Raw genomic sequence first — 26,431 nt, forward strand, 5'->3', positions numbered from 1 at the left:
GTCTCAAAAAAAAAAAAAAAAAAAGAAAGAAAGAAAAGAAAGAAAGACTTCTGTGAAATGTCCCAGTTTTTAGGACAATGTGTGGGCCCAAGAAAATAAGTACTAGCCACTCATTCATGGTATGTAGACACCCTGTACTCAGAGAAGGTGAAGAGGGGCCCCATCATTTCTTTGCTATATTTGATCAAAGACACACCTAAGGCCATTCTGTACAAATCTGCTGGCACGTTATTTCTCAATCCTTTAATGCAAGGGAAAAAACCAAAATACCTCCCAAAAGGACATTTGAACTCAAATGTGTCAGAGCTAAAGAGCAGAGTGGTATTTATCTGTAAAGATCCTGACGTCATTTTGGGCAAGGTATTTCTTGCCCCATATACTACAGGACATCCATTTAGCAACCTGACCCTCCTCCACAAAATGCCGGGAGCATCTTCCCATGCATTCTCAAACCCTTCAAAGGGTGAAAACACTGGACCAAAGGTCTTTACAAAATGCATGGTAAACCTTAGGATGCTTTTTTTTTTTTTTTTTGAGACGGAGTCTTGCTCTGTCGCCCAGGCTGGAGTGCAGTGGCCAGATCTCAGCTCACTGCAAGCTCCGCCTCCCGGGTTCACGCCATTCTCCTGCCTCAGCCTCCCGAGTAGCTGGGACTACAGGCGCCTGCCACCTCGCCCGGCTAGTTTTTTGTATTTTTTTTTTAGTAGATACGGGGTTTCACCATGTTAGCCAGGATAGTCTCGATCTCCTGACCTCGTGATCCGCCCGTCTCGGCCTCCCAAAGTGCTGGGATTACAGGTTTGAGCCACTGCGCCCGGCCTAGGATGCTTTTAAGCCCTGAAAATAAAATGTGTTTTAAAGCTCTTCTTTAAACTTCTGGCTCGGTGCAGTGGTTCATGCCTGTAATCCCAACACTTTGGGAAGTTGAAGCAGGAGAATCACTTCAGCCCAGGAGTTCGAGACCAACCTGGGCAAGAAAGTAAGACCCCATCTCTATAACACAATCAAAAAACCAACCCAGTGTGCCAACAGGTGCTCAAAGTCCCAGCTACTTGGGAGGCTGAGGGAAGAGAACTGCTTGAGCCGGGGAGGTCGAGGCTGCAGAGCCGGGGAGGTTGAGGTTGCAGCGAGCCGTGATCATGTCACTGCACCCCAGCCTGGGCAGCAGAGTGAGAACCTGTCTCAAAAAATAAAAATAAGCTTCCCTAAAATGAATTCCTAATATATGATAAATGGGTGGAATAGGGACCAAACTTAAAACTCATCCCGTATTTCCACATGGCAATAAAACATCTCTATCAAAATGGAGATATATGAATTGTCTTTTTTTTTTCTTTTTTTTTTTTGAGACAGAGTCTCACTCTGTCGCCCAGGCTGCAGTGCAGTGACACAATCTCAGCTCACTGCAACCTCTACCTTCCAGGTTCAAGGGATTCTCCTGCCTCAGCCTCCCAAGTAGCTGGGATTATAGTCCTGAGCCACCACGCCCAGCCTATTTGCTCTTTATGAGGTGCGAATGGCTTTCTTTCTAGAACAATGGAACAAAGAAGAGAAACTAAAGTGAAGAAAGAGAGGAAGACAGTGGAGAATCTTCACATATGCCAAAGTCAAAAGAATGTGGACATGGAAATTCAGAGATGACAGGGAAGGGTGGGGAGTGTGGCAAACAAGCAACCACAGGCCTGTGTCTAAAAGGGCAGGCTTGACTTAGCTCCAGCTGTTGCTAGATTTTGCTGAGTGCTATGGTCTGAATGCTTGTGTGCCTCCCAAATTTCTATGTTGACATTCTAACCCCAAGGTGATGGCATTAGAGAAGTGGGGCCTTGAGAGGTGATCAGGGCCCTGCCCTCATGAATGGGATTAGTGCCCTGATAAAAAGGGACCCCGGAACTTGGTCAGGCGCGGTAGTTCACGCCTGTAATCCCAGCACTTTGGGAAGCCGAGGCGGGTGGATTACCTGGGGTCAGGAGTTTGAGACCAGCAGGGCCAACATGGCAAAACCCTGTCTCTACTAAACATACAAAAAAAAAAAAAAAATTTAGTCAGGTGTGGTGGCGCATGCCTGTAATCCCAGCTACTCAGGAGGCTGAGGCAGGAGAATCGCTTGAACCCAGGAGGCGCAGGTTGCAGTGAGCTGAGATTGCGCCATTGTACTCCAGCCTGGGCAACGAGAGAGAAACTCCGGCTCAAAAAATAAATAAATAAAGGAACCCCGGAGAGCCCAGGTACTCAGGAGGCTGAGGCAGGAGGATAACTTGAGTGTACAACTTGAGCAATATAGCAAGACCCCATCTCTTAAAAGAGGGTAGGCTGGGCACAGTGGCTCACGCCTGAGGTCAGGAATTCAATACCAGCCTGGCCAGCATGGTGAAACCCTGTCTCTACTGAAAATACAAAAATTAGCTGGGCATGGTGGCAGGCGCCTGTAATCCCAGCCACGCAGAGGCTGAGACACAAGAATCGCTCGAACCTGGGAGGCAGAGGTTGCAGAAAGCCAAGATCGCGCCATTGCACTCCAACCTCAGCAACAAGAGTGAAACTCCGTCTCAAATAAAAAAGTAAGGCCAGGCATGGTGGCTCACGCCTGTAATTTCATCACTTTGGGAGGCTAAGGCAGGTGGATCACAAGGTCAAGAGTTCGAGAACAGCCTGGCCAAGATGGAGAAACCCCATCTCTACTAAAAATAAAAAATTTAACTGGGTGCAGTGGCAGATGCCTATAATCCCAGCTATTCAGGAGGTTGAGGGAGGAGAATTGCTTCAACCTGGGAGGTGGAGGTTGCAGTGAGCCGAGATCATACCACTGCACTCCAGCCTGGGTGACAGAATAAGACTTCATCCCAAAAAAAAAAGAAAATTGAAAAACTCAGTTCCTCAGTCACTTGCCATATTCAAGTACTGAAGAGCCACATGTGACCTATGGCTACCATCTTGGACGTGAGGTTTTGTTTGTTTGTTTGAGATGGAGTCTCGCTCTCTCGCCCAGGCTCGAGTGCAGTGGCGCCATCTCAGCTCACTGCAAGCTCCACCTCCCGGGTTCAAGCAATTTACAGGTGTGCGCTACCACGCCTGGCTAATTTTTTGTATTTTTAGTAGGGACAGGGTCCTTGCCACATTGGCCAGACTGGTCTCGAACTCCTGACCTCAGGCGATCCATTTGCCTCGGCCTCCCAAAGTGCTGGGATTACAGGCATGAGCCACTGCGTCCTATGGACATGAGCATTTTTACAGGAATTGTTTATTTCATATATAGATTATATGATTATTCTACTTAGCAGAGAAACTGACTTTATGTTTCATTTTTAATATTGCTATTTATGGCATTTAGCTCAATGTTCACAACCCTATGAAATTCATGGTAGTAGTATCATTATCCCCATTTCAGTAGATGAGAAAACTAGGCACAAAAGAGCTTAACTTGCCCACAGCCACACAGCAAAAGCAGGGCTGGCATTTCACTATGTAATTTTGAGAGTGAAAAATAGATTCATGCTCAGAAACACACACCTCTCACAGGCCTGGGTATTTAACCGTTGCTACATCTCCTTCCATGGAAGCAACAATCTTGTTTAATTCAACTTTCCATCCCCAGGGCCCACTCCTCTACTCAATAATGCACAAAATGGATGAATGCATCCCTAGGAATCACTGCTAAAGAACAAGTGGCGGCCGGGCGCGGTGGCTCAAGCCTGTAATCCCAGCACTTTGGGAGGCCGAGACGGGCGGATCACGAGGTCAGGAGATCGAGACCATCCTGGCTAACCCGGTGAAACCCCGTCTCTACTAAAAAAATACAAAAAACTAGCCGGGCGAGGTGGCGGGCGCCTGTAGTCCCAGCTACTCCGGAGGCTGAGGCAGGAGAATGGCGTAAACCTGGGAGGCGGAGCTTGCAGTGAGCTGAGATCCGGCCACTGCACTCCAGCCCGGGAGACAGAGCCAGACTCCGTCTCAAAAAAAAAGAACAAGTGGCATCAGAACCAATCGGACACTGTTTCCTTCAGTGCTACGAGATCTAACTTCATAGTCCAGGGGGATAGATACAATCCACCAGTAAGTCCACTAAAATGCCTCTCCATTTTTGTAATCGGAAGAGTATCTAGCCTGCCCCAGAGAATTCTAAAGCCAGAAGGTCCCTTAGAAAAGATCTAAACAGTGAACGGATTTTTCCTATCTAGCTGACTGGTGCTAGCTGCCAAGGGAGGGTGGGTTCTGGAAAGAATTCCGTGTGCTTCCATGAAAACGAACTGTGACCAATTACCTAAGTCTGCCCCTGGCAATGCCTCTCAACAGAGACCTAAACCCTTCTTTTTTTTTTTTTTTTTTCTGAGATGGGAGTCTCGCTCTGTCACCAGGCTGGAGTGCAGTGGCACGATCTCAGCTCACTGCAACCTCCATCTCCCAGGTTCAAGCAATTCTCCTGCCTCAGCCTCCTGAGTAGCTGGGACTACAGGCGTATGCAACCACACCCAGCTAATTTTTTTGTATTTTTAGTACAGACGGGGTTTCACCATGTTGGCTAGGATGGTCTCCATCTCTTGACCTCGTGATCCACCCACCTCAGCCTCCCAAAGTGCTGGGGTTACAGGCATGAGTCACCACGCCCGGCCTCTAAACCCTTCATTTTACAGATGAGAAAACTGAGGCCAGAAGGGAACTTGCCTCAGCCAAGCAACCACTTCCAGATACAGCTGAGAACTAGTCCTATGGACATGGCCCAGGAGGGGAAAACTCCTCAGGCCACAAGGGAAAAACAGTCCTAAAAGCATGAAAAAAAAAAAAAACCCTAATACAAGGAAATGCCCCAAACCCTAAAGAATTATATACCCTCATCTCATCTGGGTCCCTGCTCTGTCCCCGAAACAGATCTGAAAACCCACAGGAAATTTCTACACAGGCCCATTTTGAGCCACCTTTTTTTATCCAAGGCAAATGACAGACAGTGCAAGGCAGTTAGCTCAATGCCAAGAAAGCTGGCGTTTACAAGGACCCAGAGAGGTTCAGCGCTACTGGCTGGCCTCTGTCCCGGCAGTGAGGACGTGGATCCAGGCAGCTGCTTTACCTGCTCCTTATTGTTACTGTTCAGTAAGCCAGGTTTCTTTTTCTTTTTAATGGGGCTTGTTGATGTGTCCTGCGGCGAGTGGCCATTGGAAGAATGTGGAGGGCTGGGGAACTTTCTTTTCTGGGCTGTTCTCTCTGCAGAGCCAGGATCTGAAAGAGATACAGGACCACACGTTTTAAAGCAGTCAGGGAGGCCTGGGCCCCACAGGGAGGAGGTGTGGAGGAACAGAGTGTGGGAACAGAGTACATTCTGTCCCCCAACTCCCGAAGCCACTTCAGTGTTCCTTCTCCCAGAATATACGTACCCCCTTCTTGGCCGTCTGCCTCAACAGTCAGACAAGTATTTCTTCGACCTATATAACATTTTTGTAAAATCTTAATTTGTGGCCAAGATGGAAAAATCAGGAAACTTCATGTAATAACACCTACATTTTTCACTTTTCTTAAAAAACAGATTAGGAGAGCCAGGCACGGTGGCTCACACCTGTAATCACAGCACTTTGGGAGGCCAAAGTGGGCAGATCACAAGGTCAAGAGTTCAAGACCAGCCTGGCCAACAGGGTGAAACCCCAACTCTACTAAGAGTACAAAAATTAGCCGGGTGTGGTGGCACATGCCTTTAATCCCAGCTACTCTGGAGGCTGAGGCAGGAGAACTGCTTGAACCCGGGAGGCTGAGGTTTCAGTGAGCCGAGATTGCACCACTGCACTCCAGCCTGGGCAACAGGGCAAGCCTCTGACTCGAAAAAAAAAACAAACAGATTAGGACCTGCAGGCCCCCAAAGCACCAGATAACAGCTGAGTAACAGCTACCCCACTTTTAGATGGAAACATGCACAATTGCCACTCTTCCCCACTATGTCCCTGCTGATGAGACCAAGGCCAGCCTGCCAAGAGTCACACAGGCGCCAGTGTTGTTCTTACCCCAGATAAACATGACTTCTCCATGCCCACGCCTGATTGCAAAAACAGGAAACCAAAGAAGATAGATCAGGAAGGCTACATACTTCAAGGAAATGAAGGCACACATTCTCCTTTGTGGAAAACAACATCATTTATTCGTGTTTAATAGGCTATGTACTGTAACTGTGTGAAAAGAACACAACCCACCCACTGGGAAGTTTCCGTGGCCCCACCGCCACTGGGCCTTGTGTTTGAGACCCTCCTCCAAAAAGATCAATACAAATTACATCCTTGTGGATTCTCACCTGGAAAATGCCAGCCCCACTCTTGTTCATGCACCCCTTGTTTTCATCTTTCAGCATTTCATTTAAACACATGTACACTTCAGCCAGGCACAGTGGCTCACACCTGTAAGCCCCAGCACCTTCGGAGGCCGAGGCAGGCAGATCATCTGAGGTCACAAGATCAAGACCAGCCTGGCCAACATGGTAAAACCATGGTAATGAGATCAAGACCAACTGGGCCAACATGGTAAAACCAGTCCTCTGTTTGCAGATGTTTGTTTCAAGTGCTTTGGGTACAGCCCACAGTGAAGTCATCTTGCCTTTGCTCCTTTTCCACTGTATTTGTAGAATGTGTTTCTAGAGGAGACTGTTGGATCAAAGGCCAAGTGGAGAAAAAGTTTTCACGAACAATGGCGGGAGGTCACAAGATCAAGACCAGACTGGCCAACAAGGTAAAACCCCGTCTCTACTAAAAATACAAAAAAAATTAGCTGGGTGTGGTGGCAAACGCATGTAATCCCAGCTACTTGGGAGACTGAGGCAGGAGAATTGCTTGAACTCGGGAGGCAGAGGTTGCAATGAGCTGAGATCATGCCATTGCACTCAAGCATGGGCAACAAAAGTGAGACTCTGTCTCAAAAATTAAAAAAATACATAAACACATGTACACTTCTACTACCATCCACTCAATCTTCACCTCCAAGGACTTGAATCCACTCCATGCCGCATGGTGGTCTTGGTAACTTAGGGACGACATAATGACACAGCCTGGTGCAACTGACATCCTGAGGAACGAAAGCTATGAATACTACAAGAGGGGTGAGCTGTGCCAAGACCATAGGAGGATGGGGTGGGATGGGGCGTGAAATCCGGAAAGATGTCAATTACCAAAGATGCTCCTGCCCCAGTTTTACCACTCAGCATGTAGGCTGCATGGTGCATCTGTCTCCCTGCCTGCAGGAGAGTCACTGACGGCAGATTGACAGCATCCAATGTGGTTCACACAAGGCCTCCTAGTGGTTGATTTTGGTGAAAAGGCAAAGCATCTTCCAGCAGATTCACAAAGGAAGACAACGAATTCTTTCCCAAAACCCAATCCACGAGGTGGAACTCTCCAGCCTCACCGTGAAAGCTTCTGGACAATCCCGAACAAACATTCAGGGTGCTGTGTGAAGACCCAGTCATGAGTAGAAATTAAATGCTAACAACAGACCCGAGAGTCCAGAGATCAAACCACAGACATCAAAAGGGAGGCCCAGAGAGACCAAAACACTGGACCAAAGGCACACAGCAGCTAGTTAGTGGGAAAACTCACAAAAAGAGACACAGAGGTCAGCCTAGCCAACATGGTGAAACTCCGTACTTTTGTACTGAAAATACAAAAATTAGCAAGGCGTGGTAGCGCATGCCCATAATCCCAGCTACTTGGGAGGCCGGGGCAGGATAATCACTTGAACCCTGGAGTCAGAGGCTGCTGTGAGCCAAGATCACGTGGCTGCACTCCAGTCTGGGCAACAGAGCAAGTCACCATCTCAAAAAAAAAAGAGAGAGAGAGAGAGAGGTGCAGCCCGGGGTGAGTACATTCCCCCAGAGAAACCTCCTCTCCCTCCCACATGGGTCCTCACCCGACTTCCACCACTGTTCCTGAAAACTTTTTCTCCACTTGGCCTTTGACCCAACAATCTCCTCTAGAAACACATTTCTACAAAATAGTAGAAAAGGAGCAAAGGCAAGATGACTGCACTGCAGCATTGTGGGCTATACCCAAAGCACCTGAAACAAACATCTGCAAACAGAGGACTGCTCTAAGAATAGATGACAGTTACATGGTCAGACACGGCGCTCACACCTGTAATCCCAGCACTTTGGGAGGCCGAGGAGGAAGGACTGCTTGAGCCCAGGAGTTTGAGGGTATTATGAACTATGATCATGTCGGAACACTCCAGCCTGGGTGAAAGAGAGAGACACCGTCTCTGAAAAAAAAAATCTTTTAATTAAAAAAATGTAAAATTTATTTAAAAAGATTAAAAAACACCTGGGCAACATGGTGAAACCCTGTATCTACAAAAAATATAAAAATTAGGCTGGGGGCGGTGGCTCACACCTGTAATCCCAGCACTTTGGAAGGCTGAGGCAAGTGAATCACCTGAGGTCAGGAGTTCGAGACCAGACTGGCCAACATGGTGACACCCCCATCTCTATTAAAAATACAAAAAACTGGGCCGGGCGCGGTGGCTCAAGCCTGTAATCCCAGCACTTTGGGAGGCCGAGACGGGCGGATCACGAGGTCAGGAGATCGAGACCATCCTGGCTAACACGGTGAAACCTCGTCTCTACCAAAAAATACAAAAAACTAGCCGGGCGAGGTGGTGGGCGCCTGTAGTCCCAGCTACTCAGGAGGCTGAGGCAGGAGAATGGTGTAAACCCGGGAGGCGGAGCTTGTAGTGAGCTGAGATCCGGCCACTGCACTCCAGCCTGGGCCACAGAGCAAGACTCCGTCTCAAAAAAAAAAAAAAAAAAAAAAAATACAAAAAACTGGCTGAGTGTGGTGGCACTTGCCTATAGTCCCAGTTACTTGGGAGGCTGAGGCAGGAGAATCGACTGAGCCCAGGAGGCGGAGGTTTCAGCGAGCCGAGATTGCACGACTGCACTCCAGTCTGAGCGACAGAGCGAGAGTCCGTCTCAAAAAAATAAATAATAAATAAAATGTATCTAGCACCATTAATGGACCAATATTCCTCCCCAAAAAAGATTTAATATACACATCAATGTTTGCACAAACCTAGAATATTGCTGGATGAACACAAAACTACAACAAAGCTCGACTTGGGGACTACTGGTTGCCTTGGGAGGACTGCCAGCAGGGAGTCCAGGGAAGGATGATTTTTCACTCTATACCCTTGTGTGCTGTATTTATCATGTGCCTGGATGACGTTAGGAAAATAAAGAAAATTGGTCAGGCGCTGTGGCTCACGCCTGTAATTCCAGCACCTTGGGAGGCTCAGGCAAGCAGATCGCTTGAGGTCAGGAGTTCGAGATCAGACTGGCCAAGACGGTGAAACCCTGTCTCTACTAAAAATACAAAAATCTGCCAGGTGTGGTGGTGCACGACTGTAGTCCCAACTACTGAGGAGGCTGAAGCGGGAGAATCACTTGAAACCAGGAGGCAGAGATTGCAGTGAGCCGAGAGTGCACCACTGCACTCCAGCCTGGGCGAAAGAGAGAGACTCTGTCTTTAAAAACAAAACAAAAAGAATGCAAATTCTCAGGCCCCACCCCAGATCTACAGAATCAGAAACTCTGGGGTAGGGCCCAGCAATCTGTGTTTTAACAAGTCCTCCCAAAGACTGGGAGGTACACTAGTTTGAGAAATGCTAGAGTATGTGTGTGTGTTTAGGAGACGGGGTCTGAGTTCTCAACTCTACACAATCCTGTTCCACACTGGCAAGCCAGAGCCAATGGCCTCTACCTTCCAGACACTATGTGAGGGGTCAGGGAATAGAGGTCAAGCAAGGGGGCCAGGCTGGAGAATAAGGCTAAACAGAAAACAACCCCAGGCAAGTCTCCACCTCTCAGGGCCTCAGGGCCTCACCTGCGAAATGGGAAGAGAGGGGGAGAAAGGGACTAGACTGGAAGTTCTCATTTAAAGACCAGACAGTGCTCCAGGGACCCTTGAACAGGCCATCATTGTTTACAGGAGTGCAATTTCTAGGTACATGGAGCCATAGCTTAACTTCCCCTTTGCAAAGGTGTCCTCAGCTCCAATGAATAAAAACTTCAGGGCCCCCAGAGGATGTTAAAGTCCCTCTTGAACATTAAAATTATTTAATTTAATGAGAAAGAGGAAAAAAATCACTAGAAATTAATATACTTGTAAGCGATTTAGAATTGGCAAGGGAATATCACCCAAGCCCTCCAGGAAACAAAGGGGGAAACTGAGTTTCTGCTCAGCAAGAGGTAGGGGGAGGTGGGTCCTAGCCCAAGGATGCCCACATCTGAGAGTATTCCAAACCTTCTAGCTTCAGCAAAACATAAAAACCCCAATTCTGTTCGCTGTTACAAACACGCCAATTCCCCCTGGAGTTGATGAGAGTTCAGTGGCTGTATCGAAGGGGTCGAAATTTGATAGGTTCCAAACAACAGACACATCAGTCAACAGCAGGGGATTTCAATGAAGGCTCACAGGGAGAAGAATTAGGAAATGACTGCCGGATTCAGTATCCTTCGGAGGGATGAGACAGCAGGGTGGCATTATGACTTAACTGCCCCCCACTCCAGTGGGGACTGGGCCTCTGGTGATGATGGACTGGTGGGTGTACGCCTGACTGTAGCCATGGTAACCAGGCTCCATAAGGACCCTTTCCAGAAAGCTGAGTCAATTTTTTCTTCTTTAATGATTTAATTCTGACAAGATGTATTGCTCAGCGCATTTCATCTATAAACTTGGAACAGTGACAAACAGCCACTGTCGACTGAATCACTGGTTCACCCTGGATCTGAAAGACTTTTCTGCTGCCTTCTGAGGGAATAGGACTTGTGACCCCACTGGGCTGGCTCACTCACAACCCTCTGCCTCCCACTCATCCTCTAACAAAAATGAGTGGTTCTGAATGAGTTAATGTGGGTGAGGGAGGAGTGCAGCCTTGTGGAGAGGACAGAGCAGTGACTCAGGAAAACAGCTTGGCATGGAGCAGAAAGCAGAATTTTCCCCTCCTTGTGACATTTTGCTGAAATTGTAACAATATGGGAAGGTCTACTGGGTATTAAGAACCAGGCACGAGGCCGGGCACGGTGGCTAATGCCTCTAATTCCAGCACTTTGGGAGGCCAAGGTGGGCAGATCACGAGGTCAGGAGTTCGAAACCAGCCTGACCAACATGGTGAAACCCCATCTCTACTAAAAATACAAAAATTAATTGAGTGTGATGGTAGGCGCCTATAATCCCAGCTACTCAGGAGGCTGAGGCAGGAAAATTGCTTGAACCCAGGAGGCAGAGGTTGCAGTGAGTCAAGATCATGCCATTGCACTCCAGCCTGGACAACAGAACGAGACTTTGTCTCAAAAAAAAAAAAAAAAAAAAAAAGGAACCAAGCATGTGAGGAGATCCTTCCCAAGCCTATGTCTTGTGATCCACCAGAAATCAGGAATCCTGGAGCTCAGGATTTCCCGGTTGTCTTTGATTTAAGGGGCATCTTACTTCAAGATAACTCAGGCTTATAGCTTTCCTGAGCCAAGAGTATAACGAGCTAAGAGTTTCAGCCGGGCGTGGTGGCTCACACCTGCAATCCCAGCACTTCGGGAGGCCAGCAGACTGCCTGAGGTCAGGAGTTCAAGACCAGTCTGGCCAACATGGTGAAACCCCAGCTCTACTAAAAATACAAAAAAATTAGCCAGGCATGGTGGCACGCGCCTGTAATCCCAGCTACTTGGGAGGCTGAGGCAGGAAAATTGCTTGAACCAGGGAGGTAAAGGTTGCAGTGAGCCGAGATCGCACCACTGCACTCCAGCCTGGGCGACAGAGCAAGACTTGGTCTCCAAAAAAAAAAAAAAAAACAAAGAGAGCTAAGAGTTTCTTTGATTATATGCGATATTCTAGGCACTGTTCAAAATGCACTTCCTGTAGTTCCCACTAAGTCACTAGACTGAGATCACAAAACTACCAAGGAGCAGTGCTGGGATTATGAACCCAGGCAGTGGGACTCCAAGGGCCAGCTTCTAACCTCTGCACCACATGGCCTTGCACCAGGGGGGCCTCATCCTCAGCTCTGTAGCAAGAGGACTCCCTAATTTAGGGTCTATGATTTAAGAGTACACTCTCATTTTGCCTTTTTTCCCCTGAACTACAGATGGAGGTATGGGGGTGGGGAAGGTCCAACAAAGAGTTCCAGGAACTGGAAACTCATGTCATCTACTGATGACACCGTTCTCTCAAAGGCCGTCCCCGAAAAGCACATTCACCTCCCAATTTCCAAATGGCGGCATCAGTCCCTGAAATAGGCTAGGGGCTCCAGGGCCATCTTACCTCCCCTTTTCCAGCCTCCATCAAGGCTAGGCCTCCCCAGCAGGCCACGTCAGGTACCCGCCCCCCACCCTACTCCTGCCCCCACATCCGGCGCCTGAGTCACAGCACATGCTGTTCTCCAGGGGCTAGGAAATGACACACCATTACAGGGAATTGTCTCCTCCCTCAAGGGAAAGGGCCACAGCTGAAAGGCTGGGAGCTTCTTGTGTTTTTGTGGGTGTTTAATTTCCTTAATGATGTCGACAAGCAAGCCTGCTGGGGCCTGAACAGAAAGAGAACTTGGTCCACAGGCCCAGACAGGCATGACAGGCCACAGGAGTAGGGCAACCAACCATGTGCTTAGCTGTGTCCCGGGCAAACCAGGACCCGTAGGTCAAGGGCATATGCTCTGATGGGCCAGGCTGCAAACGACAGAGAGGCAGGATGCCACAGTGGTGGGGAATCAGCTCTCTGGGGTCGAAATGCATGCATAACCTGACTGTGCTCTCCCGTGCAGTGTGACCTTAAAAAGGCGCCTTACCTCTCTGTGCCTGTTCTTTAAGATGGAGATAATGGTACCTTGTAAAGTTATCGAATAAGTCAATGAGTTAATTCATGTAAAGCTCTTAGTATAATACCTGGCAAATAGTAAGCACCCATTCAATGGTAACTAATGGGTAACTCTATTTTTTAACCAATCACTCTTCCTCCTTTCCTTGCTTCTCTTCGACCTCCTCCCTGACTACCACCCCCACTCCAAAAACACAGCTTGCTTTCTGAAAAAGCATGTTAAATCAATTCCACAAGTTCAAAGCTATGGAAAATGCCAGCCTGTGTAGACTAGAGACCAGAATCAGCCCAGGACATGATTTCTGCATTTCAATCAGACTGAAAATGCCAGGTTTCCTCCAGGAACTGTGAAGGCAGGGTCAGAAGCCGAGGCCTGCTCTGCAACACTTTTCATAATCACCAGTCCTCTCCCCTTGGCCTACTTCAAACATGACCACACACTGCTGCTCTCCCAGAAGCAGCAAAGCAGAGCACGGTTAATCACTTCAAAGCGTTTCCCAAAGACACAGAGCAGGTACCCAAACAGGCCTCCCTTCCCCAGGAATCTTTGGGGCCCTCCCCAACCAGTAATTACATCATAAAGAGACAAAAGTCTGGAATTTCCTCCGGGCGGAGAACAGAAGTAAAAAATCAGGAGCAAAGGTTGGGGGTGGGGTGGAGGCAAAATTGTCCTCGCAGCAGAGAATGCCTTAAGCCAGGAGGAACTTGTAAATGAAAACTGCTCGCATAAGCAAATGATTATTTCCTCCAACGTTGACCATCTCTTAGACCCACAGAAACTTGAGGACCGGTATGCACCCCGGCTGACTTGGCCCTGCCACAGCTGCCGGGCTGAGCCTGCTCCTCCAAAGGACTGCACTGGCCTGAAATGTGCTTCTAAAGAATCTCTGCAAATCAACAGGAACTTCTTATCCAGACCCGGGACAGGGAGGGCTGGAATGGAAATGAGGCCGTGGAATGAAAGGTCACTCTCAACTTGGGGAAAATGGCATTTCACCAGGAACATCACGTACCTCGGAGGCAGAACATGCGAGGGGCAGGGAACGCCGAGAGGAGGCACTTACCTGCCATTGAGAAAGTGCGGCTGCTCAGAGGGCCTAGCCTCTCTTGTTCAAAAGAGAAAAGAGGCTCACCCACAGCAGACATTCCTGCTTCCGGATCCTCAGCGGCCTCTCCCAGGGGGAGGAGGAAGAAGCAAAGAGAACAGGCTAAGAGTCACCACTTACCAGGCCAGCCCCGGTCTTGTACACATTAGGTCGCCCGGCGGGGCAAGGACACTGTCACCTCTTTGCAATCAGGCAGTCTGAAGCCCAGCGACTTGCCTTCATGTCCCCGGGCTTTCGCCTATAATTTATCACCCTCGACAGCAGCTCGGCTGAGCTGAAAGTCTTCGGTGCAGTGCACCGAAGAGCCATTTATTTCCTGGGATTGTGAATAAATACGAGGAACTGGAGTTGTTCTGCTGGCCGAAGTGACAATATCAGAAGGGAGCCTGGCGGGAGGGAAACAGCTGTGGTTTGCATTTTGAAGGTGTTTTTAATATTTTTAGTAATTGTTTCAGATTCTCTTTAGTTCTGATGCCCCTCTCCTAGAAATGAGAAAACCCATCTTTTATACTAGAGCTATAATCCTTTCCCACTAGACACAGCCTCCTCCACCCTCTCTCAATAATGCAGAAGTGGTGATTAAAGGGCACATTCATATGTAAAAGGCGAACTTCCAAACTCGCCTGGCAGGACAGAAATTGCTTCAATCTACAGAAAAGAGGCTGATTTACAAATGAATTCAGTGTTTAGCCCTCAACAACTAGAGGCAATTGCAACCGCGGCCCTTTCTCCTCCCCAGCTGGGATGAGGCCCTCTGGAAAAACGACAACATCGCAACAGGAATTTCCTGGATCAAGAATGCCAAGTTCTTTCCAATTTTACTGAGGCAGGGCCCGACTCCCTATGAGAACGCACTGCCCACCACCCACCCCCTCAGCAGGCCCAGGCCCCAAAGGCTCCCTCCAACATGTGTACATGAGGCCCTTCAAACTCGACCAGAACACCACAAAGAATGTGGATAAACCGGTTGCCTTTGGCCTTTACATTGTGGCTGGCTGAGGAGCTGGTTCTGGTGGCTGACACCCGTTGGCACTATTTATCCACCCCTGCCTGGCTTGGGTTCTAGAAATCTCCGGTGATGGTGGCTTCCAAACTGCAACGGGGAATCACGGCATCAGAGGGCAATTCAGAAACAAAAAGACAGTTCTGTGCTGGCGGCAGCTGAACCACAGAAGTGGGTTGGGAGAAGCAAAGGGAAATTAGCTTCAGAAAGGGGGCAGATGAAAGAGACGCCACTGCTAACCAACCAAGGTCCCCACCTGCCCTGGGTGCTATCTCTAAAAGTCACCTAAAGAAGGGGGAAAATTCGGCCAGGCGCAGTGGCTCACGCCTGTAATCCCAGCACTTTGAGGGGCCGAAGACACTCACTTCATCCTAGGCACTGCCCAGCCAGGGATCACGTCTGTATCCCTTGTACCCAGCATACAGCAGGAGCTCAGTACACACTCCCATTATCAAACAAACACTTTTACAGGGCTCAGGTGTTTAGAGGAGTGGAAAGCAGTAATCAGCACACCCAGGGGACATCTGGCAATCTGGCAATCTCCTGATCACAAGGTCGGGAGATTGAGACCATCCTGGCCAACACGTGAAACCCATCTCTACTACAAATACAAAAATTAGCCAGGCGTGGTGGCAGGTGCCTGTAGTCCCAGCTACTTGGGAGGCTGAGGCAGGAGAAAGGCGCGAACCCGGGAGGCGGAGCTTGCAGTGAGGCGAGTTCGCGACACTGCACTCCAGCCTAGGTGACAGAGTGAAACTCCATCTCAAAAAAAAAAAAAAAAAGAAGGCAAGAGGAAGCAAAGAGTTCAGACCCAATATGTCACCCAAATTACCCTGGCCAACCATCACGTAAAGATGCTGCGGCTGTGCATGGTGGCTTACACCTGTAATCCTAACATGTTGGGAGGCCAAGGCGGGCGGATCACCTGAGGTCAAGAGTTCGAGACTAGCCTGGCCAACGTGACGAAATCCTGTCTCTACTAAAAATACAAAAATTGGCCGGGCGCGGTGGCTCAAGCCTGTAATCCCAGCACTTTGGGAGGCCGAGACGGGCGGATCACGAGGTCAGGAGATCGAGATCATCCTGGCTAACACAGTGAAACCCCGTCTCTACTAAAAAATACAAAAACCTAGCAGGGCGAGGTGGCGGGCGCCTGTAGTCCCAGCTACTCGGGAGGCTGAGGCAGGAGAATGGCGTAAACCTGGGAGGCGGAGCTTGCAGTGAGCTGATATCCTGCCACAGCACTCCAGCCCAGGCAACAGAGCAAGACTCCGTCTCAAAAATAAATAAATAAATAAAATGAAAATAAAAATACAAAAATTAGCTGGGTGTGGTGGTGCACACCTGTGGTACCAGCTACTCCTACTGGGGAGGCTGAGGCAGGAAAATCGCTTGACCCCAGGAGGCTGAAGTGCAGTGAGCCGAGATTGCGCCACTGTACTCCAGCCTAGGCAACAGAGCGAGACGCCATCTCAAAAATAAATAAATAGATAAATAAAGATAGATGCAACATCACTCAGATAGTAGTGGGATGGTTCTAAGAACATGTCCTACTGTCTGCAGGGCTCATGGGTGCACAGAAGGACAGACAAGGGTAGCCACTGCAACAGGGTTTTGTAGAAAAGCCAGACAGGAGGCCGGGCGCGGTGGCTCAAGCCTGTAATCCCAGCACTTTGGGAGGCCGAGACGGGCGGATCACAAGGTCGGGAGATCGAGACCATCCTGGCTAACACGGTGAAACCCCGTCTCTACTAAAAATACAAAAAACTAGCCGGGCAAGGTGACGGGCGCCTGTAGTCCCAGCTACTCGGGAGGCTGAGGCAGGAGAATGGCGTAAACCCGGGAGGCGGAGCTTGCAGTGAGCTGAGATCCGGCCACTGCACTCCAGCCTGGGCGACAGAGCAAGACTCCGTCTCAAAAAAAAAAAAAAGAAAAGCCAGACAGGAAGCAACACTGATGCCCATATGCGAAACATCATGATGCAGCCATAAAATGGAATGAAGACGGAATCCCGTCTGCGTAGACGGGCATGGTCCAAAATCCAAGTGAAAGGAGACCAGAAATAGGACCAGGGTAAAAGTTTGGTCTCTGAGGCTTCTGGGTTTGCAGAGACATGGAGGAACAACCAGGAAACCCAGTAAACACTGGACTCCTCTGAATTATTTCTGATCATGTTTACATATTTAACGAAGGTATTTATTAATGGCTTTGGGGAAACTGGGTGATAATGACAATATTTATGGAACACTCACTTCATCCTAGGCACTGCCCAGCCAGGGATCACGTCTGTATCCCTTGTACCAGCATACAGCAGGAGCTCAGTACACACTCCCATTATCAAACAAACACTTTTACAGGGCTCAGGTGTTCAGAAGAGTGGAAAGCAGTAATCAGCACACCCAGGGGACATCTGGCAATGTCTGAGGACATTTTTGGTTGTCACAACTGGGCAGGAAGAGAAGTTGCGACAGGCATCTAGTGGGTAGAGGTGAGGGATACTGCCTAACATCCTACAATGCACAGGACAGCCCCAAGACAAAGGATGATCAGGCCCAAAGTCAACAGTGCCAGGCTGAGAAATCCTGGTAGAAAGAAACTTCAGTGAGCTACCAGGCAGGTCTCACCTTGTGTAAACACACCACCCACAGAGGCGCATGTATTCTTTAAGATGGAAAATGATTCCTAATTTCACCTGGTGGCCCTGACTTCAGACTTCAAAGAGAAGAAAACAATGGGACCAGCCAGTTAACAAATAGTCACTAGGCAACAACTAGACATCTGGGCTACCAGGAAAACTGTTCCAGGAAGGCCTCTGCCCTGATGGAAGGACAGCTAGAAATACAGTCGTGACAGCTACCTTTTATTGATCACTTATTATCTGGGAGGCATTGTTATAAATACAAATATCATTTTATTTAAAACTCGCCACACTTTCTTTTTTTTTTTTTTTTTTGAAACAGAGTCTCACTCTGTCACCCAGGCTGGAGTGCAGTGGCACAATCTCGGCTCATTGCAACCTCAGTCTCCCAGGCTCAGGAGATCCTCCTGTCTCAGCCTCCCAAGTAGCTAGGACTACAGGCACAGGTCACCATGCCCGGCTAATTTTTGCATTTTTTGTAGAGACAGGGTCTCGCCATGTTGCCCAGACTGGTCTCAAACTCCAGGGCTCAAGCAATCCTTCTGCCTCAGCCTCCCAAAGTGCTGGGATTACAGGTGTGACCAACTCACCTAGCCCAGCCTCCCCATTTCATTGATAAGGTAACTAAACCCCAGAGAAAAACAGGCTCATGGTAAAGCGGCTATTAAGTACAGAATGATTGAGAAACTGATTACAGATAGACAAACCACTGAACAGGAAAAATATCAGGAGTTTGTGAATACACCTAGCAGGTGTGAGGGTAGACGGGGAAATATTCCTCTATTTCCTTTGCAGAAGGGTTTCATGTGGTTCACAGCTATTGTTTATTGAGAAGCTACAAACTGTCCCAAGAATCCCAAGAGGTTGGGATGGCATTTCTTTTTTTTTTTTTTTTTCTTTTTTTCTTTTTTTTGGCAGAGTCTCGCCTGTCTCCAGGCTGGAGTGCAGTGGAGTAATCTTGGCTCACTGTGACCTCTGCCTCCCGGCCTCAGTGTCCCAAGTAGCTGGGACTACAGGCGCACGCCACCATACCTGTTTCACCATGTAGGCCAGGATGGTCTCTATCTCCTGACCTCATGATTCACCTGCCTCGGACTTCCAAAGTGCTGGGATTACAGGCGTGAGCCACCACACCCAACCAGGATGGCATTTCTGTACCCATTTTATCGGTGAGGCTCAGAGAAAGTCATTTATGTGCTCCAAGGCAAGTAGATCGACGCAGCACACCCCACCTCCACCACTCCAAAGCCCTTCACTGTACAGGTCAACTGTCTCTCCTAGGCTTGTGAGTGCCACCTGGTAATTCTCCATCACAAAGGGCATGCTTGGCATTGGCCAGTGTCAACACAGCATTGTCGTTCAGTGTGTGGGCTCTGGAGTCAGACTACTAAGTCTGAATCCAAGTGCTGGCACCTGCCAGCTGTGTGACCTTGGGCAAGTTTCTTAGCCTCTCTGTGACTCAGTCATTCAGTTGGAACTATTAGGCTCTTCCCAAAAGGATTGTGAGGATTAAATGAGATAATGCATACAAAGTGAAAGGCATCTGGCACATCAAAGCACCATACTTTATTACCATTATTCTCCTGGGGGAAAGGAGAGGCTAGGGCACAGAAAAAAGCAATAACCGAGAAATTTCAAACTCATTTCCCCCAATTTTTCTTTTTTGGGAGGGGGGGACACATGGTCTCAATCTGTCAGCCAGGCTGAAGTACAGTGGCACAATCATGGCTCACTGCAGCCTCGACCTCCCAGATTCAAGTGATCCTCCCACCTCAGCCTCCCAAGTAGCTAAGACCACAGGTATGCAATACCACACCCAGCTAATTCTTTTTCTTTTCCTTTTTTTTTTTTTTTTTTTTTGTAGAGATGGGATCTCCTAGTCTCAAACTTCTGGGCTCAAGTGATCTTCCCACCTCAGCCTCTCAAAGTGCTACGATTACAAGCATGAGCTATTGCACCTGGCCCCCAAATCTTTCTGTACCTTCAGACTACCTCTTCCAAGCCTGTTTTTAAAAAGGGTTCGCTGATAAGAAACACAAACATTTGCAATAAACCCCCTCAGGCTGTCAGGAATTCAAGGAAGCCAGGCTCAAAATCCCTCCAGGGCTTAGAAGTTCCTTAAAAATCAAAGCAGAATTCTCCAGGTGGCCCACAATCCCAGCCCCACCCCACCCCCACTGACCTTCCCCCAGGGCTCCTCCAACTGCACTCCCCTCTCCACTCAAATGAGGCTCATCAAGTCAGGGAGAGAGCTAGTCCGGACTCACATGGCTGTGTGTCTTTCAACAGGTTACTTCAGCTCTCTGAGCCTCAGATTCCTAGTCATCTGACAAGTGTTATTAAGAATGCCAAACCTGGCCGGGCATGGTGGCTCACACCACTAATCCCGACACTTTGGGGGGCGGAGGCTGGTGGATCACGAAGTCAAGAGATCGAGACCATCCTGGCCAACATGGTGAAACCCCGTCTCCACTAAAAATACAAAAGTTAGCTGGGCGTGGTGGTGGATGCCTGTAATCCCAACTACTCGGGAGGCTGAGGCAGGAGAATCACTTGAACCCAGGAGGCGGAGGTTGCCGTGAGCCGAGATCGAGCCACTGCACTCCAACCTGGGCGCCAGAGCAAGATTCCGTCTCAAAAAAAAAAAAAAAAAAAAAGAATGCAAACCTTGACCGGGCGCAGTGTCTCACGTCTGTAATCCCAGCACTTTGGGAGGCCAAGACAGGCAGATCACCTGAAGTCAGGAGTTCGAGACCAGACAGGCCAACATGATGAAACCCCCATCTCTACTAAAAAATACAAAAAATTAGCCAGGCATGGTGGTGGGTGCCTGTAATCCCAGCTACTCGGGAGGCTGAGGCAGGAGAATCACTTGAACCTGGAAGGCGGAGGCTGCATGCAGTGAGCCAAAATCGAGCCACTGCACTCCAACCTGTGCAACAAGAGCGAAACTCTGTCTCAAAAAATACAAAAATAAATAAAACCTAAATAAGACAGTGCACTCCCTGCTTAAAACCCTCCAAGGAGCTTACTGTAGACACCTAATGTCTTATGAAGACCTATAGTGTCCCTGGTGACCTGGTCCTGCCCACCTTCTCTCCTTCATTCACTCAGCTCCAACCCCAATGGCCTCCTTTCTGCTCCTCAGACAAGCCAAGCTCCTTCACATGTGGCTGGCCCCTTCATCTATAATGTTCTGTGCCCAGTCCTCTCCATACTTGCCACTTCATCTTTTGGCTCACTGCCCTAGAGAGGCCTCTGACCACCCCAGCCTCCAGGCTACAGGCTCCTTATTATATAATCCTGAAGTTGTTTTTTTCCCTTTATTACACTCATACATAGCTGAAAATTACTTTTTTTTTTTTTTTTTTTGAGACGGAGTCTTGCTCTGTCGCCCAGGCTGGAGTGCTGTGGCTGGATCTCAGCTCACTGCAACCTCCGCCTCCCGGGTTCACGCCATTCTCCTGCCTCAGCCTCCCGAGTAGCTGGGACCACAGGCGCCGGCCACCTCGCCCGGCTAATTTTTTGTATTTTTAGTAGAGACGGGGTTTCACCGTGTTAGCCAGGATGGTCTCGATCTCCTGACCTCGTGATCCGCCCGTCTCGGCCTCCCAAAATGCTGGGATTACAGGCTTGAGCCACCGCACCCGGCCACTTTTTTTTTTTTTTTTTGAGAAGGAGTCTCACTCTGTTGCCCAGGCTGGAGTACAATGGTGCGTTCTCGGCTCACTGCAACCTCTGCCTCCCAGGTTCAAGCCATTCTCCTGCCTCAGCCTCTCAAGTAGCTAGGACTACAGGCGTGCGCCACCACACCCAGCTAATTTTTGTATTTTTGGTAAAGATGGGGTTTCACCATGTTTGCCAGGCTGGTCTCAAACTCCTGACCTCAGGTGATTCACCCACCTCGGCCTCCCAAAGTACTGGGATTAAAGCATGAGCCACCATCACACCTGGCCCATAGCTGAAAATTATCAAAAATTATTTTCCTCTTTTGCTGGTTCACTGCTCTATTGTATCTCTCCTCCAGAGCGTGAACTCAGTCTCAGCTTGACAAACTCAATCTCAGCTTGTCCATCCTTCTTTGCTGTAGCCTAGCGCCAGGCCCATGGCCTGGCTCAGAAGTGCCCCAAAGTACATATTGGACCGACTAACTGAGTGACTGTACAGGGTTAACAAAGCCCTAAGGTGGGCCAGTCAATCTGACTCACAGCAAATTCCAGTTTTTCTTCCCCCGTCTCAGAATTTCTTCCAGCAAATCGGGAAGGCAGCAGGGTAGCGAAGTCAACAGGGAAGATTACACAAATGGGAGCCTGGTCATGTCGGCCTCTGAAAGGGACCCCAGAACAGGACATTCCCCTTTCAACAGGTACTCAGTCATTCTCTTGCCTAAAGAACCCATTTCCCCGAAAAGTAGGGGAGCAAGTAAATATGTATAACTTGAATAGGATGGGGCCATTCAGCTAAATGCAATTACTGAAAAAAATCAAAGGGGGATATCTCAGGAGGTTTTCTAAGACAACCAATTTCCTCGTTCTCCCAATTATTCTTTTTTCGTTATGTTTTGCTTTTTTTCTGAGACGGAGTTTCGTTCTTGTTGCTCAGGCTGGAGTGCAATGGTACAATCTCCACCTCCTGGTTCAAGCAATTCTCCTGCCTCAGCCTCCTGAGTAACTGGGATTACAGGCACATGCCACCACACCCAGCTAATTGTATTTTCTTTCTCTTTCTTTCTCTTTCTTTCTCTTTCTTTCTCTTTCTTTCTCTTTCTCTCTCTCTCTCTCTCTCTCTCTCTCTCTCTCTTTCTCTCTCTCTCTCTCTTCTTTCTTTCTGACAGAGTCTTGCACGTGGCCCAGGCTAGAGTGTAATGGCGCAGTCTCGGCTCACTGAAACCTCTGCCTCCCGAGTTCAAGCGATTCTCCTGCCTCAGCCTCTTGAGTAGCTGGGATTACAGGTGCCCGCTACCATGCCTGGCTAATTTTTGTATTTTTCAGTAGAGATGAGGTTTCGCCACGTTGCCCAGGCTGGTCTCGAACTCCGGACCTCAGGTGATCCACCTGCCTTGGCCTCCCAAACAGCTGGGATTACAGGCATGAGCCACTGTGCCCAGCCTCCCAGTTACTCTTGAGGAGGGCTATTGTTTCAGAATTATTTAGCAGTTCAAAAAATAAAAATAAAAGAGGCATGACTTTCTCCAGGGAAATCATATTCCCTTCTAGGAGACCCACCACTGAGATGACCACTTAACCAAATCTTCAGTCTTAGCTCTGGGCTCTTTTTCTTATATGTCTGAGTCTGAGAATCTCTTTTTCCAAAACCTCCACAGATCCTCAGTCTCCCTCTGGGTTCTCCAAGCCTGCCCCTGCTACGAGAAGCAAGGATCAGATACAGGTACTAATCTATGTGCAGACAGGCTCAGCCTCGACTGGGAAAAGCAAAAAATTATTTTTCAAGTTCATCTTCCCTGCATCCCATGGACATGAGTCAAGAGAAATTCAATCTGCTCCTTCCTGTCTCCATCTAGTTCCCTCGGGCTTCTTGGAGTGTCAGCATCTCACCAGGCATAAGATGGGTCTAGATTTTCAAGGATACATATTTGTCTTACAATACAGTCCCTCGGCTCTTACCAACTGCTACTGTGTCTGGTCCCAAGTCAAGAAACAGCAACCTGGTTTGAAATGACCATACCCAAACTTGAAGTCTGAGGATGGGGAGTTATGGGAGGGTCATTAAGGAGGTAGGGCACAAACCCAGGTCAGCCTTATTAGAAGACAGCACTACTTATAGCTGATGGAATGAACCAGTGATCTGGAAAATCAGCAATCAGTGGCCAAGAAACCAGTCAGGCTCCCTAGTAGCTGGAATTACAGGCGTGCACCACCACGCCTGGCTAATTTTGTATTTTTAGTAGAGATGGGGTTTCACCATGTTGGCCAGGCTGGTCTCGAACTCCTGACCACCCACCTCAGCCTCCCAAAATGCTGGGATTACAGACGTGAGCCACCGCCTTTAAAGAGAAGCTCTAGCTTCTCTTTTAAAATAAGGTCATTCACAGATGAAACAAGGGGTTAAAGAAAAAATAGGCCAGGCACGGTGGCTCATACCTGTAATCCCAGCACTTTTGGAGGCCAAGGCACGCAGATCATTTGAAGTCAGGGGTTTGAGACCAGCATGGAAACCCTGTCTCTACTAAAAATACAAAAATATTAGCCAGGTGTGGTAGCACACAGCTGTAGTCCCAGCTACTCGGGCAGCTGAGGCAGGAGAATTGCTTGAACCGAGGAAGCAGAGGTTGCATTGAGCAGAGATTGTGCCACTGCACTCCAGCCTGGGTAGCAGAGTAAGACTCAAAAAAGAAAGAAAAGAAAAATCACAAGATCCCTCCACATAGGACCCCCTGTTTCCACATGGAACAATCCTCCTGCCTGCCCACTTTGGGTAGAACTCCAGAATCCCTGTTTGCCAAGGTCTACATTATTCTTAACTTTCAGATAATTAAATCTATAACTTACTGATTTTTTGTTTGTTTGTTTTTCCGGAAACAAGGTCTTGCTCTGTCGCCCAGGCTGGAGTGCAGTGATACAATCACGGCTCACTGCAGCCTTGACCTCCTGGGCTCAAGTGATGCTCCGGTCTCATCCTCCCACGTAGCTGAGGCTACAAGTGGGTGCCACCAAGCTCAGCAATTTTTTTTTTATTTTAGAGATGGGGTCTCACTATGTTGCCCAGGCTGGTCTTGAACTCCTGGGCTCAAGTAATTCTCCTGCCTTGGCCTCCCAAAATGCTGCGACTACAGGCGTGAGCTACCATGCCTACCCCAGATCATTAAATCTAACCTGGTTACCTGGGCAGGAGAAGATTTTTAGCTTCTTCTTTGTACACTTTGGCTTGTTGTCAAGGAGATACACTGATTTTTATCATTTGAAAGGAAAATCCAATAAATCTTAACCCCCACCCCCCCCCCGCCACCCCGCAAAAAGTTAATTCATTTCTTTTTTTTGAGACAGAGTCTCACTCTGTTGCCCAAGCTGGAGTGCGGTGGCATGATCTCAGCTCAATGTCTCCCAGGTTCTCTGGGCTCTCTGTCTCCCAGGTTCAAGCGATTCTCCTGCCTCAGCCTCCCAAGTAGCTGAGATTACAGGTGCGTGCCACTACACCCAGCTAATTTTTGTATTTTCACCATGTTGGCCAGGCTGGTCTTGAACTCCTGACCTCAGGTAATGCACCCACCTCGGCCTCCCAAAGTGCTAGGATTCCAGGCGTGAGCCACCACGCCTAGACAAGTTTGTTTCCAGTTATTGGAAGAGATCCTTTATTCACAAAGCATTTAATAGGCACTACCATGAAATGCCAGTCCCTTGTTAGTCGAAAGAGGTGAGAGTTCTGTGGTCTATCCGTCTAGAAGAGACACACAGGTAAATGAAGAATTACGGTAAAGCATGTTGAAGGGTGGAGAGAGGACTGCCCAGCTCCCCGGCATATCCTGTGGAACTTTACCCCAGTCAGGTCTAGGTGCCAAGGGGGCCTGGCAATAAGGAGTTCAGCAAGGCCTGGATAAAAAACACCAACTTGCAAAGATAGAAAGAGGACCGCGTTCTCTGCAAAACTTTTCAAAGAATAGGCAAGCTCAGGAGGCAATGACCAAGCAAAACTCAATAATCATGCATGGAATATGTTCAGTGCTGTGTCCCCTGGCGACGTAGCTTCACCTGCAGCATTCAGCACAGCATGCACAACAAATCCATTAATCTACTAAGGCTATAGAACAGTGTGATCCAATCAAGCTTGCTCAAATGATGGCAATGTTCTCGATCTGTTCTCTATCAGTGCTGTCTAATAACAGCAGCCTCTAACCACCTGTGGCTGTCAGGCACTTGACACGTGGCCAGGGCAGCTGAGGAATGAACTATATTTTGTTAATGTAATTTTTTTTTTTTTTGGAGACGGAGTTTCGCTCTTATTGCCCAGGCTGGAGTGCAATGGCATGATCTTGGCTCACCGCAACCTCCTCCTCCCGAGTTCAAGCGATTCTCCAGCCTCATCCCTCCTGAGTAGCTGGAATTACAGGCATGCACCACCACGCCTAGCTAATTTTGTATTTTTAGTAGAGACGGGGTTTCTCCATGTTGGTCAGGCTGGTCTCAAACTCCGACCTCAGGTGATCCACCCACCTTGCCCTCCCAAAGTGCTGGGATTTACAGGCATGAGCCACCGCACCTGGCTTGTTAACATAAATTTAAAGAGCCACATACAGCTAGTGGCTACTGTGTTGGCTGGCACAGCTGCAGAAGCTTAATATTAAGACAAAGAAGCACGCCTGGCAGGCGAGCAGGACACTGCGGAATCATCCACTCATCCCAATTTGCCTCTAGGGACTGAGTAGCTGAATTCAAGGCACCTGATGCACAGAAATGTGACTATGGATTTGCCTTTCATTCCTCCTTTAGTCTAGCTTGGCAGTTTTTAACCCTTTAGTAAGCATACAAATTTCTGATCAAAGCTGAATACTTTCATGGGCAATTCAAGGTACTTTGAAGAGTGATTTTTGACTTTGTAACCTAAAAGAACTTCTCTGTGGGAGACTGTAAATAAAGGGTTCAGGCCAAGAGAGGGCCTGGTTCTCCATGGACGCGGTGAGGATGGTCCTCACGAAGGTCAGTCTGGAAGGCAGTGCCAAGTGTGTCTCACTCAGCAAGGTGCACATCACAGGACTCTCACTCTCACAGGGCCGGGCAGGCTTTCCAGGAGAGACAGATGCTGCAGGGCCCCTGCAGTGCAGTGGCAAGATTACAGCACACTGCAGCATCCACCTTCTGGGCTCAAGCTATCCTCCCATCTCAGCCTCCCAAGGAGCTGGGTCTGCAGAGACAGG

At 48.6% G+C, this 26,431-nt stretch overlaps 2 protein-coding genes across 15 annotated transcripts in view; one reads left to right on the plus strand and one right to left on the minus strand.

The window, feature by feature from the left end:
- The window catches only part of ZMYND8 (zinc finger MYND-type containing 8), a 150,587-nt gene that overhangs the window by 97,246 nt on the left and 26,910 nt on the right, over positions 1 to 26,431 (minus strand). For all 14 annotated transcript variants that reach the window (XM_023192509.2, XM_023192507.2, XM_023192505.2 and 11 more), the window contains one exon: positions 5,060 to 5,208. In XM_023192509.2, the coding sequence (XP_023048277.1) occupies positions 5,060 to 5,208 (149 nt within the window). The remainder of the gene's footprint in view (positions 1 to 5,059; positions 5,209 to 26,431) is intronic.
- LOC111526668 lies at positions 13,440 to 15,276 on the plus strand. Its single transcript, XM_023192511.3, has one exon. It carries the CDS (start codon positions 13,550 to 13,552, stop codon positions 14,120 to 14,122), a length of 573 nt encoding a protein of 190 aa, XP_023048279.1. The 5' UTR covers positions 13,440 to 13,549; the 3' UTR covers positions 14,123 to 15,276.

The sequence above is a fragment of the Piliocolobus tephrosceles genome, chromosome 20 (genome assembly GCF_002776525.5).
Source record: "Piliocolobus tephrosceles isolate RC106 chromosome 20, ASM277652v3, whole genome shotgun sequence".
NCBI classification, from domain to species: domain Eukaryota; kingdom Metazoa; phylum Chordata; class Mammalia; order Primates; family Cercopithecidae; genus Piliocolobus; species Piliocolobus tephrosceles.